The sequence below is a fragment of the Lynx canadensis genome, chromosome A2 (genome assembly GCF_007474595.2).
Source record: "Lynx canadensis isolate LIC74 chromosome A2, mLynCan4.pri.v2, whole genome shotgun sequence".
In the NCBI taxonomy this organism is placed as follows: Eukaryota; Metazoa; Chordata; class Mammalia; order Carnivora; family Felidae; genus Lynx; species Lynx canadensis.
The window spans coordinates 350,783-378,352 of record NC_044304.2 but is presented as its reverse complement, the minus strand read 5'-3'; the positions used below and the strand labels follow the sequence as shown (position 1 = coordinate 378,352).

The 27,570-nt window shown below is 66.5% G+C and overlaps 3 protein-coding genes across 6 annotated transcripts; 1 reads left to right on the top strand and 2 right to left on the bottom strand.

Moving 5' to 3' along the window:
* The first annotated feature begins 44 nt into the window (after positions 1-44).
* MED16 (mediator complex subunit 16) lies at positions 45-11,990 on the top strand. Of its 2 annotated transcripts, none has more exons than XM_030297590.1 (15): positions 45-158; positions 1,421-1,605; positions 2,277-2,384; positions 2,677-2,846; positions 3,292-3,723; positions 4,154-4,259; positions 6,239-6,394; positions 7,044-7,255; positions 7,917-8,123; positions 8,290-8,500; positions 8,724-8,857; positions 9,165-9,357; positions 9,736-9,949; positions 10,707-10,790; positions 11,334-11,990. In XM_030297590.1, the coding sequence occupies exons 2-15, from the start codon at positions 1,473-1,475 to the stop codon at positions 11,458-11,460; spliced, it is 2,487 nt and encodes an 828-aa protein (XP_030153450.1). In that variant the 5' UTR covers positions 45-158; positions 1,421-1,472; the 3' UTR covers positions 11,461-11,990. The 2 variants fall into 2 exon arrangements, with proteins under 2 accessions (XP_030153450.1, XP_030153459.1); XM_030297599.2 differs by lacking the exon at positions 45-158 and adding an exon at positions 391-462.
* A 3,357-nt stretch (positions 11,991-15,347) lies between these two features.
* Positions 15,348-17,652, bottom strand: CFD (complement factor D). Of its 2 annotated transcripts, none has more exons than XM_030297848.1 (5): positions 17,322-17,652; positions 16,491-16,647; positions 16,260-16,404; positions 15,903-16,160; positions 15,348-15,564 (listed from the first exon to the last, which is right to left on the bottom strand). In XM_030297848.1, exons 1-5 carry the CDS (start codon positions 17,377-17,379, stop codon positions 15,403-15,405), a joined length of 780 nt encoding a protein of 259 aa, XP_030153708.1. In that variant the 5' UTR covers positions 17,380-17,652; the 3' UTR covers positions 15,348-15,402. The 2 variants fall into 2 exon arrangements, with proteins under 2 accessions (XP_030153708.1, XP_030153718.1); XM_030297858.1 differs by lacking the exon at positions 17,322-17,652 and adding an exon at positions 17,078-17,210.
* Positions 17,653-19,229: 1,577 nt separating this feature from the next.
* LOC115502437 (neutrophil elastase-like) lies at positions 19,230-22,152 on the bottom strand. Of its 2 annotated transcripts, XM_030297814.1 has the most exons (6): positions 21,913-22,152; positions 21,395-21,551; positions 20,644-20,785; positions 19,773-19,836; positions 19,606-19,692; positions 19,230-19,491 (listed from the first exon to the last, which is right to left on the bottom strand). In XM_030297814.1, the coding sequence occupies exons 1-6, from the start codon at positions 22,040-22,042 to the stop codon at positions 19,256-19,258; spliced, it is 816 nt and encodes a 271-aa protein (XP_030153674.1). In that variant the 5' UTR covers positions 22,043-22,152; the 3' UTR covers positions 19,230-19,255. The 2 variants fall into 2 exon arrangements, with proteins under 2 accessions (XP_030153674.1, XP_030153665.1); XM_030297805.1 differs by having other exon boundaries at positions 19,606-19,836; positions 21,913-22,144.
* Positions 22,153-27,570: the final 5,418 nt, after the last annotated feature.

The following is a 27,570-nucleotide window of genomic DNA, read 5'->3' as shown; positions in this document are numbered from 1 at the left end:
AGAGGGGCGGAGTCGCCGCCGTCCCAGAAGCCTCTGGGAAGCTGCCGCGCTGCGCGGGCGACTCGTTGGTCCCGGGGAAGATGGCGGCGCCGGAACCAGGGAGCTAGAGAGACTCGGGGCCGCGGCCGCCTGCTCAGCTTGGCTCCTGGGCCGGCCTGGTGAGCGCGGGGCTTCGGGGCCCGCAGGGGACAGCCAGCGTCCGCTCGGCGCCCGCGGCCGGGGGAGGGTGGGAACGCAGCCCGGAGGAGGCGGGGACCCGCGGGCCCGGGGCGGGGCCTGCGGGGTCAGAGGGGGCCGGGCGCGCGGCTGGCCGGGGTCGCTGGGCGGGGTCTGGGGGGTTGTGGCGGAAACTTCCGTGGAGCCGGGGACTAACTGGGGGGTCTGGCCCGGGCTGGGGGTGGGGCTCGAGGATAACGGGGGATTTGGCGGTGGGACCAGGAGGGCCCCGCGAACACCTGGCAGGTGAAGGGTTTGGGGTCCCTGGGGTGGAGTCTGAGAGCTTAGGCCGGGCTCGGGGGCTCAAGGAGGAAACTGGGAGGGGATTCTGGAAAGGAAAGATTGTAGGGGATGGGGACTGGGGCTTTGAGGGCAGAACTTAAAAGACTTGCGGGGGGCTTGTGGGAGGGGCCTTGGTGTCCCCGGTCTGGGCTCGAAGACGTAGCGGGACCTGGGGGTCATGACTCAGAGAAAGGGAGCTGACGGCACTTCTGTGAAAGAAGGAGTAACCTGTAATCGGTGCCTGCGCGTAGAGCATTGTCATTGTTGGGCTCAGCAAGTCCCGCCTGGGGCACGACTCTCTGCCTCCGCTGGATGGGGTCTCCTAGCTCTTCCCCCAGGATGGACCCAGGCCCGACCCCTGCATGCGCTTCCCACTGCCTTTATTGCTGCCTACGGGGACCAGTGCACTCCCCTCCGCCCCACCCCTGGTGGTGCACTCCAGCCCGCCCGAGGGGTCCTGCGCAAATGTAAATAGTTCATCGCCCTTTCCGGGCTCCCCCCCACCCCACTAGGGTGAAGGCCTCCAGCGCCCCCACCAGCCACCCTCATCACCTCTGGCCCCCTTTCCCGTCACTCATCTGCTCTAGCTGCCTGGGCTGCTTGGCCACTCCTTGAACACCCCAGGCTCCGTCCAGCCTCTGGGCCTTTGCGTTTGCTGTCCCCTCCACCTTCCCCCAGACGTCGTGTGTCTTGCTCCCTCACACCTCTGCTTTGATGTTGTCTCCCTGACGAGACCTCCCCGTCCCCCTGTTTAAAATTCAGCTTCAATCACACAGCACATGAGACCCAAGGGCAGGGAATCGTAGAGAATCGGTTGGGTTCCTTTCATTCCCTGTGGGAACCGGGTGTCCAGTGTGGAGCTCGGCATCCTGCAGGCACTCAGTGAATGTCACTGATGAGCCAGTCTCCCCCCCGCCCCCAGCCCCAGGAGCTGGTGACTGTCCTCAGGGTGTGACCTGTGGCCTGTGGGCACAATGGATCTGGCTTACGTCTGCGAGTGGGAGAGATGGCCCAAGAGTACCCACTGTCCGTCGGTGCCTCTGGCCTGTGCCTGGTCCTGCCGTAACCTCATTGCCTTCACCACCGACCTTCGAAACGACGACCAAGGTGTGTGCCTCCTTGACCCCAGCCCCGCTCCTGTGTGTCCCTGTGGGGGAACTTTGGGTCTCCAGGCCTGCCTGGGAGCTGCCCCTCACCCATGTGGGCCCTCTCAGGGTTTTCTCATCCATAACGGGGTAGTGAGGACGCCAGGCTCGCAGGTGTGCAGAGGCCAGATGCTGTGCTCCCCATACCCGGTGCTGGAATCACTCCCGAGGGGTGAAATGGGGCAAGGGGAGCGGGGTCCACTAAGGCTTCCAGACCGTCCATGTTACTATCTTGCATTTGAAAACGTCTAAGGTACTTAGTTGGGGGCTGTTTTCCCTTTACTGTCTGGGTAATATGTATTAGGAAAAAAATAGAAAAGCAGAGAAATTTAAAGGGGAAGAGACCGTGGAGAGATGCCCATCATTAGCCTTTGGGGATCATTTTCTCCCTGTTCTATTTTCTGTGTCTCTTGTAAAAACGCCGTGGCCAGGTTCAGGCCTGCTTCGGTTTCCAAGGGAACACAGAAGCCTCTTCCTCCGTAGCACCTGTGTGGAGGCTGTCTGTGTGGTCAGCAGCAGACGCCCCTGACTCCCCCGTGGGTGGCATGGTCGCTGGATTCATCCCTGACCCCTCCCGGGGTTGTCGTAGCTTCCTGGTTGTTACCGCTGCCGTGCTGTGTGCTGTCCCCGCAGACCTCACGCGCATGATCCACATCCTGGATACGGAACACCCCTGGGATGTGCACTCCGTCCACTCAGAGCACAGCGAGGCCATCACCTGCCTGGAGTGGGACCAGTCAGGTGAGGCCCGGCCTGGGCACGGGTGGTTCTACATGACTGAGGGGGATAGCGATGCTCTCCCTTGATCCTGAATCTCAGGGTAACACACTCTGTCTCTTCCTGGTCACGTCCCCAGAGTTCACAGCTGGGACTCGAACCCTCAATCTGTCACAGTTGTCACGTCCCCGCGAGCACACCTTATGCCACTCCCCTGCTCAGCCTCCACCAGCTTGCTCCTCCCAGGCCCTGAACGCACTGGAATCGCTGCCCCTGTGCACCCTGAGGGTTTGCAGTGTGGGTTTGTGGTCCACAGGCTCCCGGCTCCTGTCGGCTGATGCTGACGGGCAGATCAAGTGCTGGAGCATGGCCGACCACCTGGCCAACAGCTGGGAGAGCTCTGTGGGCAGCTTGGTGGAGGGGGACCCCATCGTGGCGCTGTCCTGGCTGCACAATGGGGTGAAGCTGGCGTTGCACGTGGAAAAGGTGGGTGTTCACCCGAGCAAGCCGGTGCCATTGCAGTAGGTGAGACCGTGCACCCTGCCTGTCCCCCCCGCCATCTGGCTCCTCCTCTCCCGCCACCAGCACTCTTTGGTTTTTCTAGTCCAGGCCCAACTCGCCCGATTCATGCCTTCAATCAGGCTGTCAGCACCTGTGTTTTCTGTGAGCCCCCGTTTAACTGATGGCTGCTGTCCTTAATGAACCTTCCATTCAGCTGGTGGCTGGTAGCCTCAGTGAACCGTTCATTTAACTGACAGCTGTTCTCAGAATCCAGTGCACCCCAGAATTCCTCTTTCTGCACCCCAAGGGGGGGTTGTCAGGTCACAAAGGGCAGACCCCTAAAGTCTGGGCAGGCCATCTGTTGCTGACGTCCTCAGCTGGGTCCAGCATCGGCAGTAAGCAGACCCCGTGCTCCCTTCTCCCCCCACAGTCGGGCGCCTCCAGCTTCGGCGAGAAGTTCTCCCGCGTCAAATTCTCGCCGTCCCTCACGCTGTTCGGCGGCAAGCCAATGGAGGGCTGGATCGCGGTGACGGTCAGCGGCCTGGTCACCGTGTCCCTGCTCAAGCCCAGCGGGCAGGTGCTGACGTCAACGGAGAGTCTGTGCCGGCTGCGCGGCCGCGTGGCCCTGGCGGACATCGCCTTCACGGGCGGCGGCAACATCGTGGTGGCCACCGCGGACGGCAGCAGCGCCTCCCCCGTGCAGTTCTACAAGGTGTGCGTGAGCGTGGTCAGCGAGAAGTGCCGCATCGACACCGAGATCCTGCCCTCGCTGTTCATGCGCTGCACCACCGACCTCAACCGCAAGGACAAGTTCCCCGCCATCACCCACCTCAAGTTCCTGGCCCGTGACATGTCAGAGCAGGTGAGTCCTGCCCCGGGCCCGCTCCCCTGGCCGCACGCTCCTCCCCGCGAGTTCTGGGGTCCGGGGTCGGACGTGGGGCTAACACCCCCCCCCCCCGCCCGGGGCCCCAGGGAGCCCTGTGTCCCCCTCTTCTGGCTTCCCGAGGCGCCCCATCCTGGGCTCGCGGCCCCTCCTCATCCCCACGGCCAGCAGCGTGGGGTCCGCCCGGCTCTCTGCCTCTGACCCTTTGCCCCACCCTCGTGGGGACCTCGTGAGGACGCTGGGCCTGCGGGTCCCGGGACCAGGACGGGGACGTCTCTGGGGCAGTTGTCCAGCGGTCACCCCGGGTTCCAGTGTAAGGCCCCGGCTTCGTGAAGCTTCCCCCTTGCTCTCCCCTGGGGGAAATCCGCCATTCCGGCTCCACACTCCTGACCAGCGGCCGCCTCCGCAGGTGCTCCTGTGTGCGTCCAGCCAGACGAGCAGCATCGTGGAATGTTGGTCTCTGCGGAAGGAGGGGCTTCCCGTGAACAACGTCTTCCAGCAGATCTCGCCTGTGGGTGAGTCTCCCCGTTCCCGGGGCAGCGTGAGGGAGCTGCTCCGAGCAGCCAGGCCGTGTCAGCCTGCCCCACCCTCTTCGCCCCTGCCGATGCAGCCTCTTCGCTCCTGTCCCAGACAGCCACCTGACCCGGGGCTCAGAGAGGCGAGGTCCTACCCGGTCATCCCACAGGCGGGTCGCCTGACTGCCTCACTCTCACACCTCCTGCGGGGAGCATGTGCCTGCTTGAGGGAGCTGTGGTGCAAAGGTCCTGGGGCGTGAGGCAGGAGCTAGAGCGGGCTGAGCGAAGGGGAGCAAGCAGGCGGTGCGGCAGGGCTGGGGGTACACACGGTCCCCTGGGCCACAGAGGGCACTTAATCCTAAAAACAGAACCCTCCAGAAACCCTGGTTTACGGTGAGGAAACAGACCCAGAGGGGTGACGGACTTTCCCCAGGACGTACCCAACGGCTCACCTCCCCCTCCCCTGTCCCTGCACTCAATGTGGAGCCCCCGGTGGCTCCAGATGGTGCCAGCCTCCCTGAAGACCGTGCCCACTCCCCCCGACAGAGCTCGGGACGTGCTGGCCCAGCCTTTAATGACTGCGAAGTCGGAAAAGCCACTTGATTTTCACCGCCGGAGCTCAGAGGGGATGAAGGCCCCCCGGGGCCCACAAATAGCATTTGCAGCTGATGAGAGCAGGGCTCTCTGCTGATTAGCGCTAATGGACCCGGGAGCGGTTGGCTGCTCGGGAGGGTGCTAAGCGGGAACTACGAATGAAGCCATGTCAAGAGGCCCCGCAGCTCCTGCCCCCCCCACGGGGGCCACGGGGTGGTTACAGAAGCTGCCCGCTGCGGGGGCCCAGTGGTTAGCACGAAGCACCTTCCCCGGACCCTGCGTCCTGAGTGAGCTCGTAGCTGGCGGCCGGCATGACCGTGTGTGGCGGGCAGGGCCACACAGGTCTGCACGGTCCCTATGCCCCAGTGCAGTGGGTGACCGGCCCCAGGGCCAGCCTGGCCACAGCCATCGCGTAGCATTTGTGCAGTGCTCGGTGTGACCACTGGCCCGCGGGTGCTGTCTGGACGTCATCCTTGTTAGATGCGAAATTACACTCTGGCCTCAGGCAGTCTCAGTGCTCCCTGGGCCTCCGTTTCCCCTGGGGGGCTCGGGTCTGCGGCAGGTTTATGAGCTGTGGCAAGCCGTTCAGAGCCGAGCTCTCGAGACAGGCGGGCGGCTGGGAGACGCTGTTTGACGGTTGGTTGTGCCGTGTAACAACCAGCTCAACTTGGCTCACAGCCGTGGCCCCGCGCGGCTCTGGGGGGGCGCCGCCTCCGCCGCTCCTACCTGGTTTGTGTGCCTGCCGTCACCTTCCGGCAGCGTGGGCCGTGCACCTGATCTCCCCCCATGGCCGCGTGTCCCTGCAGGCTTGCCCAGGCACGTCCCGGCAAATCCACCCTGTGTCTCCTCTTGCATCATGTTGGCCCGCGCCCTCTAGCCACGCCGGGACGCCCGGAAAGCACTCTGCCTGTTGCCGGGGGGTGTGGGTGCAGGGGGCGCGGATCTGTGGCCCCTTGACCGTCCAGCTCAAGCCTTAGCAGGCGGGCCGAGCTGGGCTCCGCCCAGGACCTGTCCCGTCACCAGAAGACGCGCCGCGAGCTGGCTGTGTCGCCAGGGCTTGTGGTGGCCGGGAGCGGGGTGCACCCTGCTTCTCTGCTCCAGCTTCAGCCGGGGTCACGGCGGCCTCCCTCCCACTGCCTGTGGCCTCCTGGTCGGGCGAGGTCCCAGGGCAGGACTGGTGGTCCACGTGTGTCACGTGCCTGCCGTGGACCGTTCCGCTGCCTGGGCTATGGAGTGCTTTGAGGGACGGAGCGGGGCCGGGTCCCCAGCGCAGGGCCGGAGACGGGGGTGCTGGGGCGGCCGTGCCTGGCGTCCCCGGCGGGGGTCCGCCGTGTGGCATTTCTCATTCTGTTGTTGTTTTCCCGTTCCCCCGGCCCCCTTTTCAGTTGGTGACAAACAGCCCATGATTCTCAAGTGGCGGATCCTGTCGGCCACCAACGACCTGGACCGCGTGTCTGCCGTGGCGCTGCCTAAGCTGCCCATCTCGCTCACCAACACTGACCTGAAGGTGGCCAGCGACACCCAGTTCTACCCCGGCCTCGGTACAGCTGGCGCGAGCCCCTGGGGGCGGTGGGCTCAAGTCTTAGGGCCGTGGGGCCCGCCCCTGTCCGCCAGGCGGCCCCGCTTCCGGGATCCCACACGCTCCCAGGCCGTGAGACTGGCTAACGGAACACTGCGTGCATAAAGGGCTGTTAGCGACCAGTAAGGACGAGGTTGGGAACTTGGGGCGGACTTTTTAGGTAGGCAGCGCTCTGTTATGGCGCCTCAGGTGTCGGTCCTGGGCTCAGTTGCAGGTGTCCCTGACCTCGGGTGAGTCAGGACTCAACGTGAGCCCTAACCCTGCCGCCCACTGGTCGTGGGGGTTAGGCCTCCCCACCCCCCCATCCTCCCCTCGAGGCCCCTGTGTGCTCCTGGGCCCCGGGGCCTTTGCATTCACCGTCCCCTCCCACCGTCTCCCTGGAAGGGACCCATTTGCTCCCGTCAGCCACACCTTGGGGAGGAGGTGGGGCGTAGCCCGAACCTGGGGCTGTTGGCAAAGGATGCGGGGAAAGCGGCTGGGGCTGGCTGTGGGGGACGGCTGGTGGGCTGTGGGTGGCCTGGGGCCACGCCTCTCCCCTGGGCGGCCCCTTCCCACCGTGGGGAGCTGGGCGGGCCCCCAGGCGGCTGAGCGGCCTGTGCTCTGGCCTGTAGGGCTGGCCCTGGCCTTTCACGACGGCAGCGTCCACATCGTGCACCGGCTGTCGCTGCAGAGCATGGCCGTCTTCTACAGTTCTGCGGCCCCGCGCTCCGCGGACGAGCCGGCCATCAAGCGCCCGCGGACCACCGGCCCCGCCGTCCACTTCAAGGCCATGCAGCTCTCCTGGACGTCTCTGGCCCTGGTCGGCATCGACAACCACGGGAAGGTAAGCTTCAGAGCCGCCTCCCTGCTGCTCCCCGGCCCGAGGCCGTCGCCTCCGAGGTCTAACCAAAGCTCCTGCGGCGTGGTCTGTGGCGCCTAGTAGGTGCTCAGCGGGAGCCGTTGGGGTGGTTGCTGTTCACGTAGGATTTCTGGAATCAAGTGCGGTGAAGCACCTAAGCGTAAGGGTAGCGGGTGCTCAGCGGGTGTCCTTGTTCCCGGAGGGACTTGGCCTCGGCCTGGAGGAAGGGGGCCTGGAGGAAGGGGCGAGCTGTGCCCGCCCATCCCCCCGCCTCCCGTGCTGACTAGGAAACCGGCTTCTGCATTCACGTTGCGACTCCTGACTCGTGAGCGAATCCCTTGCTCGTTTGCTCCGCCCTTGGGGTCTCCAGGAGACGGGCCTGGCCTGGCGTGAGGCGTTCCGCTTCTGGAGAACAGGGTCTGTGTCTCTGCGGAGACCCCCGTGGCCCTCGAGTGGATCCGCGCCGGCCACGCAGCCTGGTGACAGGCCGGTCCCCCAGAAGCCCCGGGCGGGTGTGACGGGGCCTCGGAGGTGCCGCCGCAGCGCAGACACAGCGCGTGCGGCCTCCCCACCCCCTGGCCGGCGGGACGGCCCGGGGAGGGGGTGCGGGGTCCCGCAGCGCTCCCCGCCCCATCCTCCCCTGCAGCTGAGCATGCTTCGCATCTCGCCCTCCATGGGCCACGCGCTGGACGTGAGCCTGGCCCTGCGACACTTGCTCTTCCTGCTGGAGTACTGCATGGTGACCGGCTACGACTGGTGGGACACCCTCCTGCACGTGCAGCCCGCCATGGTGCAGAGCCTGGTGGAGAGGCTGCACGAGGAGTACACGCGCCAGAACGCGGCCCTGCAGCAGGTGGAGGGCCTCTTTGGGGGGGGGGGGGCGCCCCTCGCCGCGCCCCTCGCACTTGCCTCCCCGCCCCGCCCCTCGCACTTGCTGCCCCGCCCCGTGGGGGGGGAGGGGGAGGGCGCCGCTTCCGGGCCCCTCGGGGGCCTCCCGCTCACGCCACCTGCCCGCCCAGGTCCTGTCCACCCGGATCCTGGCCATGAAGGCCTCGCTGTGCAAGCTGTCGCCCTGCACGGTGGCCCGCGTGTGCGACTACCACGCCAAGCTCTTCCTCGTGGCCGTCAGCTCCACGCTCAAGTCCCTCCTGCGCCCACACTTCCTCAACACGCCCGACAAGAGCCCCGGCGACCGGCTGACCGAGGTCTGCGCCAAGATCACGGACGCCGGTGGGTGCCGCCCCGGCCCCCACCGGGCTCGCCCCAGGGGAGCGTCGGCCGGGCCAGGCGGGGGGGGCGGGGCCGGGGGGGGCGGGGCCGGAGAGGGGCCGCTCTGACCCAGGGCCCGGCTCTCGGCTCGGCTCTCGCAGTGGGTGCTGCCGGGCGTCGGCGCGGCCCCCGGGTGCGTGAACCGTGAGGCCGGGGGGGCGCCTGACCTCCCGTCTCCTCCCAGACATCGACAAGGTCATGATCAACCTCAAGACGGAAGAGTTCGTCCTGGACATGAACACGCTGCAGGCGCTCCAGCAGCTGCTGCAGTGGGTGGGCGACTTCGTGCTCTACTTGCTGGCCAGTCTGCCCAACCAGGTGCGGCCCCTCCCCCCAGCCCGCCTCCATGGTCCCGGCTGGGCTGCGCTGCCGCTGCCTGAGCGAGCGGGCCGCGTCCCCGCCCCCGCACGCATTACCTGCCGGGGGGGGGGGACCGCTTCCCCTCCCCTGCTGGCACTGCGTGGCGTCCAGGAGCCGGAGCCGTCCGTGGCGCGTCAGAAAAGCCGGGGGCCGGTGCCCGGGGCTCCCCCGGCCTGTGCGAGGGAAGCCGGCCCATCTCCCCGCACACCGGGGTCCTAGGATGCCGCACGCGCTTAGGTCTGTGGCCCGGGTGCCTCCCCCACAGGGCTCCCCGCTGCGGCCGGGACACAGCTTCCTGCGGGACGGCACCTCGCTGGGCATGCTGCGGGAGCTGATGGTCGTCATCCGGATCTGGGGCCTGCTAAAGCCCAGCTGCTTGCCCGTGTACACGGCCACCTCAGACACCCAAGACAGCATGTCCCTGCTCTTCCGCCTGCTCACCAAGCTCTGGATCTGCTGTAAGACGCCAGCCCTCGGCTCTCGTCCCCCCGTCAAAATTCGAGTCCTGGCCGAGACGCCCCACCCCCCCAGGGCAGGCTCCCCCAGCTGAAACGGTCGTGGTCCCCAGCGCCCAGCACGGGTGCTCGCTAAACGTCTGCGCCCGTTTGCTTGTCTCGTGTCACCGGGTCGCGTGTCTGCGGCAGGCCCTGTTCTCGGAAGGACGCCCCGCGCTGCCTGTGTGCTTGTTAAACGAATAAGTGGGTCCTGACGCGCGGGAGGTCAGGGTAGAGCTGGGGCCCGAGCCCGGGACCGCTGCTCCGAGCTCCAAGGAGGCCTCGGTGCCCCGCTCCGGGCGGGGCCGCCGGCGCGACACCCCCACGGTCCCCTGCCCGCAGGCCGTGACGAGGGCCCCACGAGTGAGCCGGACGAGGCGCTCGTCGACGAGTGCTGCCTGCTGCCCAGCCAGCTGCTCATTCCCAGCCTGGACTGGCTGCCCGTCAGCGACGGCCTCGTCAGCCGCCTGCAGCCCAAGCAGCCCGTGCGCCTGCAGTTCGGCAGGGCCCCCGCCCTGCCTGCCTGCGCCGCCGTGCAGCCCGACGGCCTCAGCAGGTGTGTGCCCGGCTCCGCCTCGCCCCCTGCGCCTGCGCCCTGCTGGTGCCGCCTTCGGGGCTCCGCCCCGCTCGGTCCCCGACTCCCCCCCGCCGCCTTTCGCCGTCCTTGCGCTCGGCCGCGTCCTGCCCTCCGTCTGGCGCGTCACCCCTGCGTGGCGTGCCGCGTGCTTGACCTCGAGGACTCGGGCTGCGGCCTCTGCCCCCGTAAGGGGGCAGTCACCCTAGCGTAGACTCCCGTGTGAGCCCTCGCTGCGCAGCAGCACGGCGGGGCAGGGGTTTGTCCCCGCTTTTCAGGCGACAAAGGTGCGGTCACTGACCCCAGGTCGCACAAGGTGCTTCCCCGTTTTGGACGCTCACGTGGTGAAGAGAGACCCGCGAATCCTCCGCGAGGCCCGTTACTTTGGGTGGAAATTTCAGAAATCGCAGATGAGCCAAAGGAGGAAAGTCAGCACCCGGGGGCCCCCTTTGGGTGTAATGCTTCGGGCATTCCTTCTCGTGTTGCCGTGGGAGGGACCGCCTGACTCATTTGGGTTTGGGTTTCGGGAAAAACTTTAAGAGAAGAGGAGGTCGATCACAATGAGGTTTAAAACGTGTTGTTTTGGAAACATTCAAATGCAGTTCTCGGCCCCTCCCCGCGGGTTCTCGGTGGCTTCCAGAGCTTTCTGGCGCCGTTGAGTGTGCGGGCAGAGGGCACGCGTCAGAGATGACCCGTGTCTGGTGTGTGCGCGCCTCACGTGTCCCCTCTCGTCCGCCAGGGCGCCGGGCCAGCCCAAGATCGACCACCTGCGAAGGCTGCACCTGGGCGCCTACCCCACGGAGGAGTGCAAGGCCTGTACCCGGTGAGCGCCCGCCCTCAGCCCTGCCCCGGGGCCGGTGGCTTCCCGCCACGAGCCTGTCTCCCTGCCTGTGAACACGGGTCGTGGGAGCGCCTCCCAGCGAGGGCAGCGGCCGCCTTGGGGGGTCCTGAGCACCCTCTCCTGGGGCATCGGTGGCGAGCTGTGCCCGCAGCCCGAGCCTGCCCCGGGGGAGCTCTCCGTCACCCGGCGGGTGCGGAAACGAAGGCCGGGCGCTTTGCAGACGCAGCCCCACTTGCCGCCACACAACCCCGGGACCGGGAGCAGGTTCTGGTGCTCAGGGTCACGCGGCCGGGGAGCGGCCAGGCCGGGACTCGAAAAGCCCACACCCGTGGCCACTCACGGGGCTGAGCCGGGACGCAGAGGTGTGGCGGAGCCAGCTCGGTGTCGGCCGGCTCCGGGAACGGCGCTCTGGCGGGGGGGGGGGGGGGGGGGGGGGTGTGTGCAGCACGTGCAGAGGCCCAGCGGCAGGGCGGAGGGCAGGCCCCACCCCACCCCCGCACCTCACCCTGCCGGCTCTGCCCCCAGGTGTGGCTGCGTCACCATGCTCAGGTCACCCAATAAGACTACGGCCGTCAAGCAGTGGGAACAGCGCTGGATCAAGAATTGCCTGTGCGGGGGGCTCTGGCGGCGGGTGCCCCTCAGCTACCCCTGACCGGGGGGCCCTAGGCCCTCTCGGCGACAGAACGTTCCACACACCCCCGGCCTTCGTCGGGTACATCGAGAAACGGGCATCCTTGAAGCACGGCCTTCCGGGCCTTATCGGCCAAGGTCGTGTCCCGTCAACGGACGGGGCAGGGGTGGACGCGGCCTGAAGCTGCGAGTTGGTGCCTGTCGGCCCAGCCGGGACTGCTTTCTGTCCCTCGGAGCCTAGCGGTGGTTCCAGGAGGAGGGCCGGCCCCCTGTCCACGTGCCCCAGGCGGCCACCGAGACAGACCTGTGGGTCTCACGGCCTCACGTGCTGCCCTCCCTGGACCCCCAGCGGCCCCTCCGGAGGCCCCAGGTCCTGGCTCGGAGGGTCCAGGGTGGCCCGGGGTCTCTGTTCTTTAGAACGTGCCCCGTGAACTTGTCCAGTGTCTGGGTGGGTACTGCCCATGACACCTGCCTCAGTGTCCTCCCTGTTCCTGGCCGTGCGTCCGCATGGTTCTGACGTCAGCAGGTCCAATAAAAATGTCCTGCCAGGTCGCAGGTGTCCTGTCCCTGCTAAGGGTGCTCTCCTCCCCTGGGCTCCCGTGTCCGGTGACTCTCTTGCTCTGTCAGCATTTATCGAGCACCTAGTGTATGCCAGTCACCGAGGTCCCTGCACGGGGCAGCAGGCCCGGCACCGGTGGGCGATGGGCAGGTCTCTGTCTCTCCTTTTTCCCTGCCTCCCTCTAGCCTCCCCGCTGCAGGCCCTGAGCTGCTCCCGCCCCTGGGCTTCTGGGAGCTCAGGTCTGGTCCCCAGGGGGTCCCGCCTTCTGCCAACGAGCACTTTCCCAATCACGTCCGGCTTATGTCCTGCTCCCCAGGCCTCCGGACGCGGCGCCCTGCCTGTGGAGTGCTAATGGCTTCTCTGGTTTTCTTGCTGGAAGGTGCAGGGAGGGTGGGGCGGGTGGATGCCCCGCGGGGGTCAGACCCTGCACCTGTGCTTGTAGGGCTCGCCGGGCAGTGGGGGCTCAGAGCCCCTTACCGAGGCCCGGGCCGTGTTGCCCCGGAGGGCCTATTGTCTGAGCCGTGGGCCTTGATGGTGGGCACGTGGTGGGGGCGGACAAGGGCAGGGAGCCGGCCCTTGGCTGGGCCTCTGCCAGCCGCCTCGCCTCCCGCCCTACTGGTCACCACTGCCTGGTGCCCCTTTAGTGACACGGGGACCCCGAGGGCAGCCCCCCCCCCCCCCCCGGTTGAGTGGTCACTGCTGACAGAATCATCTGTGAGCCGGTGGAGGGGAGGCTCTGTGTAAATTGCTCATCTAACTGAGGTGTAGGCGGAGAGCAGGGGAGAGGCCTCTCCTCCGTGGGGATCCGCTTCGGGGGCCCTTTCCCCCTGACCGTGCCCACACCACTGCTGTGCCGTCTGCGCGGCTGAGGTGGGGGTCGCCTGTCGTGGCGTCCCTGCACCCCTCTCGGGCCCCCACGCCGTGCTGCCCACGTCCCTCACGAGGCCTCCAGCCACCCCGCCAGTGCTGTCAGCCGTCTGCGTTGGGACAAAGGGCCCGTTGTCCTGCACCCCTGTTTCACCCGCTCCAGGTTAACTTGTGGTTTTAGGACACGGACACGACTCACCCCCACGGGTGACACGTGGGGTCCGCGCCCCCCGCCTCGGGTCTGGGTGGGCTCACGCCTGCGTCCAGCCCTGCGCAGAAGTGGTGCGTGTGACCCCCGAGCGGTTGGAAGTGGCCTTGCTCCCGGCCCCCCCCCCCCCCCCCCACCCGGAGCCTGTGCCTCCCTGCCGTGAGCACGCCGCCCCGCTGTGCCGTCCGCTTCCGGACCCGCAGAAGCTGAGCACGGTGACCCCGGGGGTGGCTCTCTGTCCCCAGGTTTGGGGTGGACGAGAACAGCCCGCGAACCGGGATGAGCACGGTCGCGTGGGTGCGCCCGGCCGTCCCGGTGGCCAGTCCCCCGTGGGCCCTGCCAAGCCCCGGATGAGCTCACCAGGTGGGTTAGGTCAGCAAGGTCCCGCGTACCCGTCCTGTGCCCGCCAGGGGTTACCATGACACCCGCGTGTCCCCACAGCGCCTGCCTCTGGGGTCAACAGCAAGGCCCTGTTCTAGTTAGTACGTGAAGACGGCTCAGTCCGGCCGGCTGGGTGTGCGGCCAGCCTCGTCAGAGCGGAGGCCCTGTGTCACAGAGGCGGCCACCAGGACCACGTTCGGAAGATGTGTGTGCTGCTGTGGGCTTAGTGCCCACCGAGCTCATGGCCCGCCTCCCCACACTGTTCACCGGAACCTTCTGTGCCTCCCACACTGACCACGGGAGGGGGGTGAAGATGCCCCGGGAGATGTCACACCGGCCAGCCCCTGGTCAGACGCGAACCACCACTCCTACCCCCTGCCCTGGGCCCACCGGGGCCCTGACCTCCAGAAACAAGCGGGAAAGCAGGACCGGGGCGGCCTTTGGCTTCTCATTCTCGGGCCGTGCCCCCTGGACACCCAGGTCGTTCCTGCGCCTGCCCGGGGCTCGGGGTCATCCCGCTGCCCCTGACGGGCCGACCACACTCACTGGCACCTGAGAACCCGCCCGTCTGGGGAAGCTGCTGGAAGGTACCCTCCAGGGTGAGCGGGCTGCGGTTTCCCTCGTGGCTGCAGAAGCCACAATGTCTCCCGCCAGGCCCTCGCCCGAACTGTGCCTCCAGCCCGGAAACCCGCCCCCTTCCTGTGGGGCAGGCCCGCCGGCCCCCAGCCCTTCCCCAGGCCCTGCTCTGACCCTCCAGGTGCCGGGTCGTCAGCGGGGCAGCTGCATTTGAGTTTCAAACGAACAAATACTGTTTCAGTACAAGGCCGTCCCACATACCACGGGACACTCTCATCATGCAAGAGTAGTTGTCGTTTTTCTGAAATTCCCGTTTAACCGGACGTGTTTTTATTTGCTGAATCTAGTCATCGTAGCCACACCCACACTTTCCCCCCAAACTGGATCATCTCAAAGCCACTCCCTGACATCACTTCATCCAGGAAATACCTATTGAATGAGTCTCCCGGGTCTGGATGGCCAGCAATTGTCTCCCCCCCCCCCCCCTTATTTAAATGTGTCCAGTTTCTTAAATTACACGCGAGATTCCTGAGCCTCGTGTCCATCATCAGAAGGGCTGAGTGAGTTACATCCTGTGTAATGGGATATTTGAGTTACTATGAACAGGTCTTAGTGACCATGGTGCCCAGCCCAGGACCGTGCACACAGCAGGTGCTCCATACGTGCTTTTGTAGGCATGAGCATGTGACTCCAAGGTAAACACTCCGTGGTGGAAAAGTAAAACTTGGCCACCGGTTCCAAACCCCCCGATTCACAATCCCCAGGGGTGGGCACATGACTTCACCTCTCAGATCCTCAGTCTTCTTTTCAACAAAAGGGAAGTCGTGAGCCCCCTTTGTGGGCCACGCTTACCACCTGGGGCCCAGCAGGTGTGGGTCTCGATGGCCCCTCATCCAGGTGGGAGAAAGCACGGGGCCTCGGGGCCTGGGGAAACTGGACCCTTTACCGGAAAGGGTAAACTGAGACCCAGGAGGGCAGGGAGTCCCTCAGACCCCCAGTGTGACTGCTCTAGGACAGGCATCAGCCTTCCTCATTCTGGGAGCCCCCAAGCCCCCGGAAGTGACTATGAACGCCGGGGCTGTGATCCTGGGTTCGAATCCAGGCTTTGCCCAGGAGCTTCCCCCGACCTGAGCCTCCGTTTCCCGATGCGGGACGGGGGTCACAGGACAGAGTGACTCGAGAGGGTCTGTGAAGCTGAAGCTCCCCCCAGAGCAGGGTCTCGCCCGCAGGGCGGCTTCCCCGCCACCTCCCGGGACCGCGGGTGGAGGAGCACGGGCGCCCCCACGCGGCCGCGCGTGCTCAGGACGGGCAGGAAGCGTGCAGGAGAGGATGCTTTATTGCGCGACCCCGGTCGGCCGCCCCTCGGGGCCTCGTCAAGCGGCCGCGCCCTCGGCCATCACGCCGTCGATCCAGGCCACGTAGCTCGCCAGGCGCGTGTAGATGCCGGGCTTCTTGCGGTTGCCGCACACGCGCGAGCCCGACGTGACCACGGCCTCGGCCACGCCCCCGCACACCAGCGGGCCCCCGGAGTCGCCCTGCGGGGACAGGACGGCGGGCCGGCCGTGAGCGCTGCAGCCGCGCCTGCAGGGACCCCCGCCCGCGCACCTTGCAGGTGTCCCAGCGGTTAATCTCCCCGCACCCCAACCCCCGCACCCCCACCTTGCAGGTGTCCCGGCGGTTGCTCCCCCCCGCACCCCCCCCCCGCACCCCCCCTTTGCAGGTGTCCCGGCGGTTGCTCCCCCCGCCCCCCCCGCCCGTCCCCCCCACCTTGCAGGTGTCCCGGCGTTTGCTCCCCCCGCACCCCCCCCGCACCCCCCTTTGCAGGTGTCCCAGCGGTTGCTCCCCCCGCACCCCCCGCCCGCCCCCCCCCCACCTTGCAGGTGTCCCGGCGGTTGCTCTCCCCGCACATCATGCTCCGGGTGATGGTGCCGTCGTGGTACGTGCGCTGGTTGCAGGTGGCGCGGTCGAGGACCCGCAGTTGCAATTGCTGCAGGCGGTCCGGCCGGCGGCCCGCGTGGGTGACCACGCCCCAGCCGGCCACGTCGCAGAGCGTGCCGGCCGCCACGTCGCGGTCCAAGCGCTGCCAGGCTAGGGGCTGCACGGCGGGGCCCAGCTCGGCCTTCTCTGACAGCTACGGGAAGGGGCGGGAGCGGGGGGGTCAGGGCAGGCGGGGGGGGGGGGCAGCGGGGGTCGCATGCAGCAGGTGGGACTGAGGCTGGGCTCGGCAGACCTGCAGCAGGAGGAGGTCGTGGTCGATTGTGTCGGGCCGGCTGTCTGGGTGGGGCACTGCGCGGAGCACGTCGTACAGGCGCTTGGAGGGCTCGGGCTGCGACAGGGAGTGTGCGCCCAGGAGCACCTGCAGCTTCCCGTCGGCCCTGGGCGTGGGGGGGTCCACATGAGAGCCGCGTCCCCCCCTCCCCAGCCCCCACCCCCCAGCCCCCCGCTGGCTCCGGACACTCACAAGTCCTCCACGCAGTGCGCCGCGCTCAGCACCCACCGCTCGGACACCAGGAAGCCGCCGCACACGTGCTTGCCGTTGACCTGCACCGACGCCATGTAGGGCCGCGCGTGCGACTCGGCCTCGCGGCCGCCCAGGATTCGCCCCCGGGGCTGCGCCACTGGGGGAGGGAGGGCAGGTGTGTGCTTCAGGGGGCGGGCCTCCCTGCCCCACCCGGCCCTCGGGCAGCCCAGGCCTGGAGTCCGGTGTGGCGGGGGGCCCAGGCCTGGAGTCCGGTGTGGGGGGGCAGGCCTGGAGTCCAGTCCGGTCGGAGGTGGAGGGGCCCAGGCCTAGAGTCCGGTCGGAGGGGGGGGCAGGCCTGGAGTCCAGTCCGGTCGGGGGGGGGGGGGGCCCAGGCCTGGAGTCCGGTCGGAGGTGGGGGCAGGCCTGGAGTCCAGTCCGGTGGGGGGAGGCAGGCCTGGAGTCCAGTCCGGTCGGAGGTGGGGGGGCCCAGGCCTGGAGTCCGGTCGGAGGGGGGGGCAGGCCTGGAGTCCAGTCCGGGCCCACTGGGAGCAGGGGACTCTGGGGCAAATTCGCTAAGTGTGGCTGACCAGACCCAGCAGTCCCGGCCGTTTGCACCGACAACTTGACCCTCATTGGAGGCTGAGCTTGGACTCTGAGAGCTCAGGCTTCATATTCGAAGTTTGGGGAAAATCCTTCCTTTTCAGAGCTTTCCATTCACCTGCTGGAGCCGGGGACACTCCTGCTTGATGGCGGGGTGGGGGGGGGCGGCTGACCGCCCTCCAGACGGGTAGCTCCCAGCTGTCCCCGGTAGGCCCAGGCCCTGTCACTCACCACACGCGGCTGCGCCCAGGAGGACCAGCGTCACCAGGTGCACCAGGCAGGCGGTCATGCTGCTGCTGTGGCCTGAGCGGGGACTCAGGCTGGGGCCCCCAGGCACTGACACTTGTAGGAGCGGGCAAGGGGGCGGGGCTCCCAAGGCTCGCTCTGCTGCGTGGCCACCGTCCAGCAGGGCAAAGGGGAGCCTGCCTGTTCCGTGCCCACCCTCCACGGGAGCCCCGCACCGAGAGGACAGGCGGCTGGAGGGGACTCCTGCCTCTGTGTCAGGTCCAGGGCTGGTCCCCGTGCGGGCCGCAGACCCTCAGGCGGACCCACTCTCAGCCCCCCAGCCCAGGGTCCCCAGAGTGCCCTTCCCGCCCCCAACGTTTTGCAACAGCAGCTGGAGGCCACAGTTTGTAAACAACCAACTTCCTCCGTTTTTCTGCCCCTCCCTTCTTTCTCTTCCTCCTCCAACTAAGAGAGGAGGTCGGTGGGGGTGGGAAGGTCACCTGACAGCCTTGTCCCTGTTGGCTCTGGGGCCCAACACCCCAACAAATGGAATGTTAGAAAGGGGGTGTGTCAGATACAAATGACAGAAAAAACAACTGAACCGGGTGGGGTCTTCAACACGGAAATTTAAGTGGAAAGTTCAGGGACTACTCTCAGGTGTAGCTTGATCCAGGTGCCCGCCCGCTATCAGGTGTCTCTGTCTCTCGTTCGTCCTTTCCTCCTTGGTGATTTTTCTCCTCACCGGGCTCCCCTGTTGTGGGCCCAGGGGCCCCAGACTCAGCCCAGTGGCTCAGTGGGCCCCTCCCCCAATTCCCCATCACTCCAGCCAGCTTCTCAAGGCTGCCTCCGGTTAGCCGAGCTTTGATCACATGGCCCTTCCCAAGCCAATCACTGCGAGCAAGGGTTGGCAGGTTCTGATGAGCAGAATGGGTTGCGTGACCCTTTATAAGGTCAGGATGATGGGTCAATGTCTCATGAACCCATGGAGGGGGGCAGTGCTGGGAACACAAGGGCGGGACGGGCCTTGGACATCCCCAGTGGGCACATTGCACAGTATCTTCCTCTACTGCTTTCCTCTTTGCTGTGGACTGTTTCAGGCACAGAGAATAGAAAAAAATGTAGCCAGTGTGATTTGTTAGATCCTAACATGTTTCCTTATTGAAATCAGAAACTCGAAACAAAAGCCCATTAGGCTATGGAGTCCAGGTTATGTAAGAGTTGGAAACTGCAACAAAATTTGGAACGTCTTCAATAAATAACCCTGAACACTCCCCACCCCGGCGCCGAGCGAACCAAGACCGCCAGCGTGCAGGGCTAGGTTGGAAGAGTGACTGACCGACTGACCCCCGGCCAGTGCTTGGGCGGAGCTGTGGGAGGGGAGCACCCCAAGGCAGAGGGAGCCCCAGAGGCCAGAACCGTGCGGCAGGGGCCAGGCCGTTGACCTCCAGTGGGGGGGCGGGCAGGGTTCGTGAGGCCGAGGCCGGTGTGGGACCCGAACCCCTCCCCTCACTCCCTCCTGCAGGGGAACCAGGCTCGGGGAAAGACAGGTGCCCAATGTAGCTGGGACTCAAACCTAGGCTGCCGAGCACAGCTTCACGCCTGTCTGTACCTCGACTTCTTTGCCTGTAAAATGGGGCAGGGCTAGGACTCTAGGACTCGCCTCAACGGCCGGAGAGAGGGCCGGATGAGTGAACGGTGGCAGAGACTTGGACCGGTCCCTGTGCCGCGTGAGCAGTGACTCAATCCGGTGACGCTGGGAACCCGGGTGGCAGCTGGCATCCTTTGTGGAGGGTGGGGAAGGTCTTCTTACCCCAGGGCCCCGAACTTGCTGCCGTTTGGAGGCGACGCGCCCACGAGACACACTTTCCGGGCCACTCTGGGGCCCCCGTGTACAACCAAGGAACACACGCATGCTTACGAAAACCAAGAGGCTTTTATTGTCACCGTGGGCAGGGCCCAGCCGGCGGCGCCCTTTCTAGAGGGTCCTGCTCGCAGGGTCCCTGGGATGCACCGAGGGGCGGTCGTCCTGGCGACGGATGATGGAGTCGATCCAGTTGGCGAACTGCGCCACGGGAGCGAAGGCGTCTGGGTAGAAGCCGGAGCCACAGCTTCCACGGATAAAGGAGTCGATGCCCTGAATCAGCCCGTTGCAGACCAGGGGCCCCCCCGAGTCCCCCTGCGGACACAGACAGGGTCGGAAGGCTGGCCTTCCAGGGCTCCGGCTGTGGCCCAGGCAGGAGCGGGGGGGTGGGGGGGACCGGGGTGGGGACCGGGAGACCCGGGTACGTACAAAGCAGATGCCGGCCTGCCGGCGTGGCACCAGCGTGCACACGTTGGAACGGGGGCACAGGGTGGTCACCACGGTCACGTTGAGCTCCTGCAGGATGCTGGGTGGTGGCTGGGTTGTGCCCAGCTGGCCCCAGCCCATGGCCAGGCACTGCACCCCACTGCCCACACCTTGATTCTGGGCAGGCAGCCTGGCCACCCGCACGTTGCTGTTGATGGTGGCTGACCCATTGAGCTGCGGCGGGTAGAACAGAGAGCGTCACGGGGGGTGGTGGGCCATGACCTTCCCCTCCCCGGGCCTCAGTTTCCCCATCTGTCTAGTGGGAGCAGCCGCAGTGGTTCAGAGCATCTCTGGACATGTCTTTGTTTAAATATTTAAAACAAAAATAACGTTTATTTATTTTTGAGAGCGGGAGACAGAGCATGAGCATGAGCATGAGCAGGAGAGGGGCAGAGAGAGAGAGACAGAGACACAGAATCCGAAGCAGCTCCAGGCCCTGAGCTGTCAGCACAGAGCTGACGCGGGGCTCGAACCCACGAATTGTGAGATCACGACCTGAGCTGAAGTCGGACGCTCAACCGACTGAGCCCCTCAGGCGCCCCCGGCCATGTCTGCAGTGGGTAACCAATAAAACACTGGGCAACAGCGGCGACACTTCCCTTGTTCTAGAACATTCCCAGAGAATAACCCTTAAGTTTGCAAGCAGTGGGGAAGGGAGTCTCCCGCCGGCTGAACGTGGGGAATGTCACCCCATGTCACAAAGACAGGAGCGGTCCCCGCGCCCGGCCACACGGATAACAAGTCTGCCCACGGACAGCGGCTCACGGCCTTCTGCACCCTGTGCCCTCAGCAGCCCGCCAGGTGGGATTGGTTTCTCCACGTCACGGGATGGGGGCTGAGGCACAGAGAGGCGACCCACCCAGCTAGAGCGGGGGTTTGACGCAGGCCTCCCGTTCTGGGCCCCCCAGTCTTCCCGCCTCTGCACCCTCCCCAAGCCTCCTGCCCCCTGGGTGTCCCGTCCCCGCCCAGCCGGCCTTGCACCTGGAGAATCACGATGTCGTTCAGCAGCCTCTGGGGGTCGAAGCCGTTTTCAAAGACCCGCCGGATGGTGAACATTTGCCTGGTGGGCTCTCGCCGCCGCAGGTCATGTGCCCCCAGCACCGCCACCACCGACCGGAAGTTCCTGCAGCAAGGAAGAGGCAGGAGGCGATTCGAGGCGGCCCTGGTGGTTGGGAGCGCGGAGAGACCCCGAGCTCAGCTGTGACCCCCACCCAGGAGGGCCCGGCCTGCCCCCCCCAGCCCAGGAGGGCCCGTCCTGACCCCCCCCAGCCCAGGAGGGCCCGGCCTGACCGCCCCCAGCCCAGGAGGGCCCAGCCTGCCCCCCACCCAGCTCAGGAGGGCCCAGCCTGACTACTTCCCCCCCAGCCCAGGAGGGCCCAGCCTGACCCCCCCCCCAGCCCAGGAGGGCCCGGCCTGACCCCACCCAGCCCAAGAGGGCCCAGCTTGCGCCCCCCAGCCCAGGAAGGCCCGGCCTGACCCCCCCAGCCCAGGAGGGCCCGGCCTGCCCCCCACCCAGCTCAGGAGGGCCCAGCCTGACCCCACCCAGCCCAAGAGGGCCCAGCTTGCGCCCCCCCAGCCCAGGAAGGCCCGGCCTGACCCCCCCAGCCCAGGAGGGCCCGGCCTGGCAGGTGCGCTAATGCAGCCCCGCCCCTGGGAGGTCTCACTTCCTTCCCGTTAGACACATGCGGCAACGGGGCTGTGAGAAAGGGAGGCGTGAGCTGGGGTGACTCACAGGCCATCCACGCAGTGGGCAGCTGACATGACGAAGTTCGGGGCGATGAGTGTGCCACCACAGAAGTGGCCTCCACGCAGCTGCAGAGACACCATGAAGGGCCACGCGTGGGGCCGGGCCGGGCGGCCGCCCACGATCTCTGAGGCCAGTGCAGGGCCTGAGGACACACGGGGGGAGGGTGGTGAGTACCATGCAGGAGCCCCGGCCCGCGGCCGATGCATCCAGATGAGGAAACTGAGGCACGGGGAGGGAGGGGTGCCTGCCACCACCCTACCACCCCGCCAGAGCACAGCTCTTTAGACATAGTGGCTTCGGGGTCCCCAGAGGGTTCGCACCCCAGCTCTGGGCTCCCGTGCCAGCCTCACCACCTACAGCCTCACTGTCCTGCTCTGGAAACAGGCCTGCTCGTCACGGCGGTCCCCTTCCCACAAGGATGAGGGGCCACGAGGGCCCAGGACAAGCGGAGAGGCCAAGATGCCTGGGGACAGACAGACGGACAGACACGTGGCCGCACTCACCACCCAGCAGCATGGCCAGCAGCACGGGGGCGAGGGCAGGGCCGGCGGATCTGCGGCTTGGGGTCATGGTCGGGCTGGGGCTCTGGCGTCTCTGACCCCTGTGCCCACCTGCCCCTCTTATAGCCCCCATCCCCGGAGGCCGTTGCCCTTGCCCCACGGTGGGGCCGGGTGTCCCCACTTCCTCTCCCCCGCCCAGGGTTGGGGGGGTGCAAGGGGCCGGGGTTGGCTCCGGCAGGGTCACTGGATGAGTCCCACGGCCAGGACCACACAATTAAATGGGAAGGTCAGATACGCAATGTCTTTCAGTAGAAGCGTATCCCCAGTTCCGCACAGGCCCCCCCCCCCCCCCGCCACAAAGTTAGTCCTCGCTTCCCCGACACTCACATTGACCTGGGCGTCCTGTGTTTTTACTGAATCTGGCACCCTAGGCCCAGAGGACACTGGCTGGGGCCCCCGCGTGCCTCAGTTTACCCCGGGCACTATCATAGTGTCAACAATGCTGCACGGTCTGTGTCCTGACGTTCCGCAGGGACGGAAGACTGAGGCAGGGCGGGGGCTTCCCCCACGGGCTCCTGCCCACACGGGGGCTCCGGGGTCCACACCCAGCCCCCAGGGCTCACAGCAGGACGGCCGTGTGCGGCCCGTCCCCTCTGGCTGTCGCTCACAGGAACTCACTGTCACGGGGTCAGCATCTGGAGTCTGGCACAAGTCCTGGGAAGGGGCTCCCACCCCCAGCCCCCCCCCCTCCCCCCCCGCCGAGCCTGGCCCGGCCAGTGCCCTGGCCCCAGCTGGGCCTGACCTCCGGTTAGCCGGAGTGCTCTGCCCGGGGGCAGCCGAGGGTCCCCAGGGCCCAGCCCCCTCCCCCGTGACCCCTGTTTCACTTCCCGCCTCCCCCAGGATACTCCAACGGCCGCTGTCGCAATGGGCAACGTCCTCAGGGCTCGGGGCTCCGGCAGGGGTGCGGGGAGGGAGCCAACGGATCCTCTGTGGGAATGGGCGGGCCGGGGCCCCAGGGGCGCCCAGAGCCAGCGCCTTGGCCGGCCGGCCGGGGCCCAGTTGGTCCCCGGGCTCCCTCAGCCTGTGGCCACAGGTGAGCCCACCCCACGGCCCCCAGCGATGAGGGTGACGGCCCTGCCCTCCGGAGCCCTGCACACAGCGGGTGCTCGGCCCCTGCCCTTTCTCCCTGCCTTGGCCTGAGGCACATCAACCCTCCTGTCCCCGTGGCAGGGTCCCCCCCACCCACAGAGCACTTAGTAAGCCCGCGCTTGCAGTCTGGGGATGGGGGAGGAGGACGTGGCTCTGGCAGGGAGAGCAGATTTAACCAAAGCTGCCTCTATCGAGCACCACCTGTATACTAGGTTCATCCGTGTCGTGGTGGTTACGTGTTGACTCTGGGCTCGTTCCCTAGCGTGGCCACTTGCCCACTGCACCAGCCCCGGCCACCGACTCGACCCCTCCCCGCCTCCGTGTCCTCGCCCATCGGATGGAGGTCTGAACACTAGGCTCCATCTGAGGCCAGACGCAGGGATTAAATGAAGGTTTGCGGAGTCCGCAGCTGAGAAAGTGCCGTCCTTGAGGGCCTGTTAGCCGTTAACCGCCATCAGGAGGGCAGGGTGCTGCTGGCCCGGAGGGCTGCAGGCTGGGAAGCTTCTAATTCGAGATCACAGGGGTGGCGACCGGGTGCGGTGCCCGCACGACAGGCACTGGGTTCACGAGGCGGCCCCTGTATTGTTCCTGTGGTTTTGTGGCCGCCTGAATCTGCACCACCCCGGCCAAGCTCTGGAAAATCCACCCGAAGCCCCGGTCCTCGCCTCCCCGCCGGGCTCTCGTCTTTGCCTTGTGCAGACCGATCCTGGCCAGCTTCACACGCCTGAGCCCATGGGAAACACCGGGGGCCGCATTTTCTGGGTCTTTCTGTTCCCAGCAATGAGCTCAGTCGACATCCCCTCCAACAAGCCTCGTTCACCCCCATCTCTGGGCACCAAAGGCCCCTCCGGGCTTTTTATAGGAACCGCTTCCCTGCCTTGGGCTCCTGGGAAATTCGGGAAATTCCTGGCCTCCTCCGACGCTCACCAGCATACATTTCCTGGGGTTTGGCCACGATTTGTTCCCAGCACCGCGGCTGTGAACCGTAGCAGCTCCTCCCCTGGGGTGGTTGGAGAGAGGGCCGGCCCAGAGCTCTCGCTCTTGCTTGAATTTGCATGCTGCCACCAGGTGGCAGCAGAGTAAATCAATAAGGAAAGGGCTGCCTTCCAATTGTGTGTCCCCTCAGCGGGTCGGCCCCTCTCTGCGCCTTAATGGCCTCATCGCTACGACCAGTCTCCTGCTCCACAGCTGGCCGATGACCTTCACCTCTTCCTGCCTCAGACCTCCCCTCCAGGCCCACCCTACTTCCTCTCCGCGGCCCCGCATGCCGCCCCCTCCCCGACCCGCTCTCCTCCTCTGCCCCCCTGCCTTGCTGCCTTCCAGCCGCACCGAACAGCCTGGCAACCCTCCCGAGAGTCCTGTTCGTGCGGGGCACTCAGCCCAGGCATCACCCCCTCCTCCAGGAAGCTTCCCTAATAACCCCTGTGCCGTCCCCGCTTGGATCAAGAGCCCCCCAGGCCCCGGGCACTCCATGTCATCACGGCCCGGTCCTCAAGCAGTCCCCGAGCTGGGAGACGGACGCAGGGGTGGGCACAGTGTCACCGTCCCTGAGGGCCAGGGTGGGGCTCCTTGGACAGTTCTGGGAAATGCCTGGGGTGACTCCAGACAAGGAAACTGAGGCACAGAGATGGGCATCGACTTAACCAGGGTCGCCCGGGCAGGGCTGGATTAAAACCCCCATCTGTGTGCGTCCAGGCAGTGAGACCACTGTGACCTGGGCCCTCTACTGATCTCCAGGCCTCTCCCCAGCCCCCCAGCCCGAGTTTGGGGCTCAGACGAGCAGCCCTCGGCCCTCTCCCCACGTGGGAAGGACAGACAGGAACCCGGGGCTCCTGAGAGCCCCGTAGGGGTGGGCGGTGCAAAGGGCCGTCTGTGGGCCCAGGCGTGGAAGAAGTCCCTTTCTGAGGCCACCCTGTGTCCAAGCTCCCACCTCAGGGCTCGCTGGCCTCATGCTTGGGGCCCCCGTGGGAGGGGGCGGCCCTCCCCCCTGCACTGCTCGGCACAGCCCCAGTGTAGCCCCCGTACGTATGGGAGGCGGGAGCAAAGAAGTTGGAGCGCTCCTGGGAAGTTCATTCCTGGACCACGGAGGGTAGCTGCTGCTGAGTCCCCCAGGCGGGGAGGGAACCGGTCGGTCAGTCACCCAGGCTGGGCGAGGTGGCCAGGATGTGACTACGTCAGGGAAAGGGGGCTGGGAGTGGTCTTGCGCCACTTAGGGGTGAAATGTGTTGAGTCTGGAATTTTCTTTAGGACACGTGGACAAGGAAAGAGATAGGGCCACGCCAGAGGGGAGCAGGTGTTTACTGGCCTCCTACTGTATACCTGGACCCCTGGATTCTGGGTGTGGCTGCCAGAAAACACTGGACTGGTCACCCACACCTGCCCCCGAGGTGGGAGAGCCCCCAGACCCACGAAGGCTGTGGGGGTGAGGCCGCTCCACACGTCAGCCTGCTGAAGCCCCCCCCCCCCTTCCCCTGGGCCTCTCGTGAGTTCCTCCGGCCATGGGACCGAGGCCCCAGGTGCTGAGAGCCAGGTGGGCATGGCCACAGCAGATGCCGGAGCTGTGACACGCACGCGTTCCGTGGCCACAGTGCCTTTGGGCTCCTGTACAACCTGAGCAAGGTGCCAGAACCCCCCACCACGGCCAGGCACCGGGTGCCATGGGCCCCCACGACCTGGGCATAGAGGGTGGCTGGAGGTCCAGCTGGGGCCGAGTGCTGGCAGGAAGTACCTCCTCCAGGGACCCTGCCACGTGGAGCCCCTCTTTGTAACATTTGTCACTGGCACACTAATTCACTTACAAAACCAACCGTATTCTTGGTCCCGTGCTGGCCCTGGGGTCCTGCCTCTGCCCAGGCGCCTGATTTTCAGGGTGGCAGGGCCGGGAGGAGGTGGAAGGAAGGTATAGTTGAAGGAAGTATGGCCTGATGGTCAACGTAACCCAGAGGAGGGCGGAGTCGCACCAAATAGAGTGAGGGTGACACCAAGACTTGGGTGAGGTCTCGGGGGGCGGCCTGGGCAGGGCTGGGAGGTGGGGCGGGGGGCGGGGTCCCATGTGCCCAAAGGGCAATTCTGGGCTCCCCTGGGTGGCTCTCTCCCCACCAAGCCTGCTGTATGCCAGGCTGTGTCCCCGCATCTGCACAGGGCTTTGTATACAGTAGGCGCTCCATAAATGTTTACTGCAGGATGAATGACAGAGATCCCACGGGCCTGCTGGCTCTGCCCACCCGCCTATAGGAGGGGAACGTCTTTGAGCTTCTGCTCTGGGTCCTGGACTGTAGTTGATTTCAACCAGGTGAGTGACGCTGACCTTGGCCGGATGGGCTGGGGGTCTGTAGGTGGAGGGCCCGGGCACCGCACTCACCAGGATGGAGTTTCTGAGGGACTGGGGTGCCCATCCCTTGCCCCCCCACCTCACTGGTGCCCCCTGCCCTGTGAGACCCAAAGCACAGCCCCCTCGGTGACCCCCCCACAGCCTCCCCAGGACGTCCTGACAGCCTGCTCTGCACCCTTGGCCCTGAGTTGCCAACAAGAGGGACGCTGGCGCCTGAGGTCAGGACACCTGTGAGCCCAGCCCTCCCGGGGCCTTGTCCCGATACCAGGGGGAGGAGCGGCTCAGGCTGCAGAGCAGGGGAAGTGCATCGCCCAGTTTGGAATGGGGTGACCCAGGGCAGGGCTGCCTGCGCGCACTCATGGGTCCCCAGGCAGTGGGCAGTGGGCAGCGCGGAGCTTGGGTGGATGCCCGCCAAGGAGGGCCGTGAGTGGGGCTCAGCTTTGTGCCCACCCATGGTCTCTGGGGGGTGGGGCGGGCAGAGCCACGGTGCGACCTCGACCCTGGCGCATGGCCTCTCCGAGTCTGTGTCCCCATCTGCACAAGGGGTGTCCTGTGGCTTACAGCACAGGGGGCTGCGGTCTGCTGGTGGAAGGGGGCCGGGCCTGGCAGGCAGCCACTGCTGGGGCCAGAGAATTCCCAGGTTTGCCACCCCCAGCTTCCCTGGAAACGTGGCCGGAGTGAAGGCTGGTTCCGATTGGCTCCTCGTGCATCTCCTGCAGCTCGGGCACCGGTCCCCGTCTGGCCCTGGTGTCTCCTCCGCGCAGGACGGCCCACAGCCTTTCCTGTCCCTTGTGATGCGTCAGGAGTCCCATGGGCGGGTGGCCGCGTCCTCCCGGGCACCACCTCCCCGCCCCGGGCGACCATCAACTTACTGCTGACGGTACCGACCTGGGGGCTTTCCCCTCGGAACACATGCAGCCTGTTTCTGGAATGTTCGCCCCCGGGTCTGCTGCCCACAGCAAGCAGGGCTGGTTCCCCTCCTCCTGTCCTCCTGCAGACATTGGCTGAACCCTTACATCAGTCCAGCCACCTCGGGGCGCCCCCCTCACCAGTATGTGCCCCATGTGCCCCGTGTGCCCCCGGGCCCGCCGGCGAGCCGCCTGGGTCCTCCACCCCACCCGTGAAGTGGGCAGGGATGGGCTGGTTGTTTGGAAAGTGCTCCGCCCACGGGGAGGGTGAGG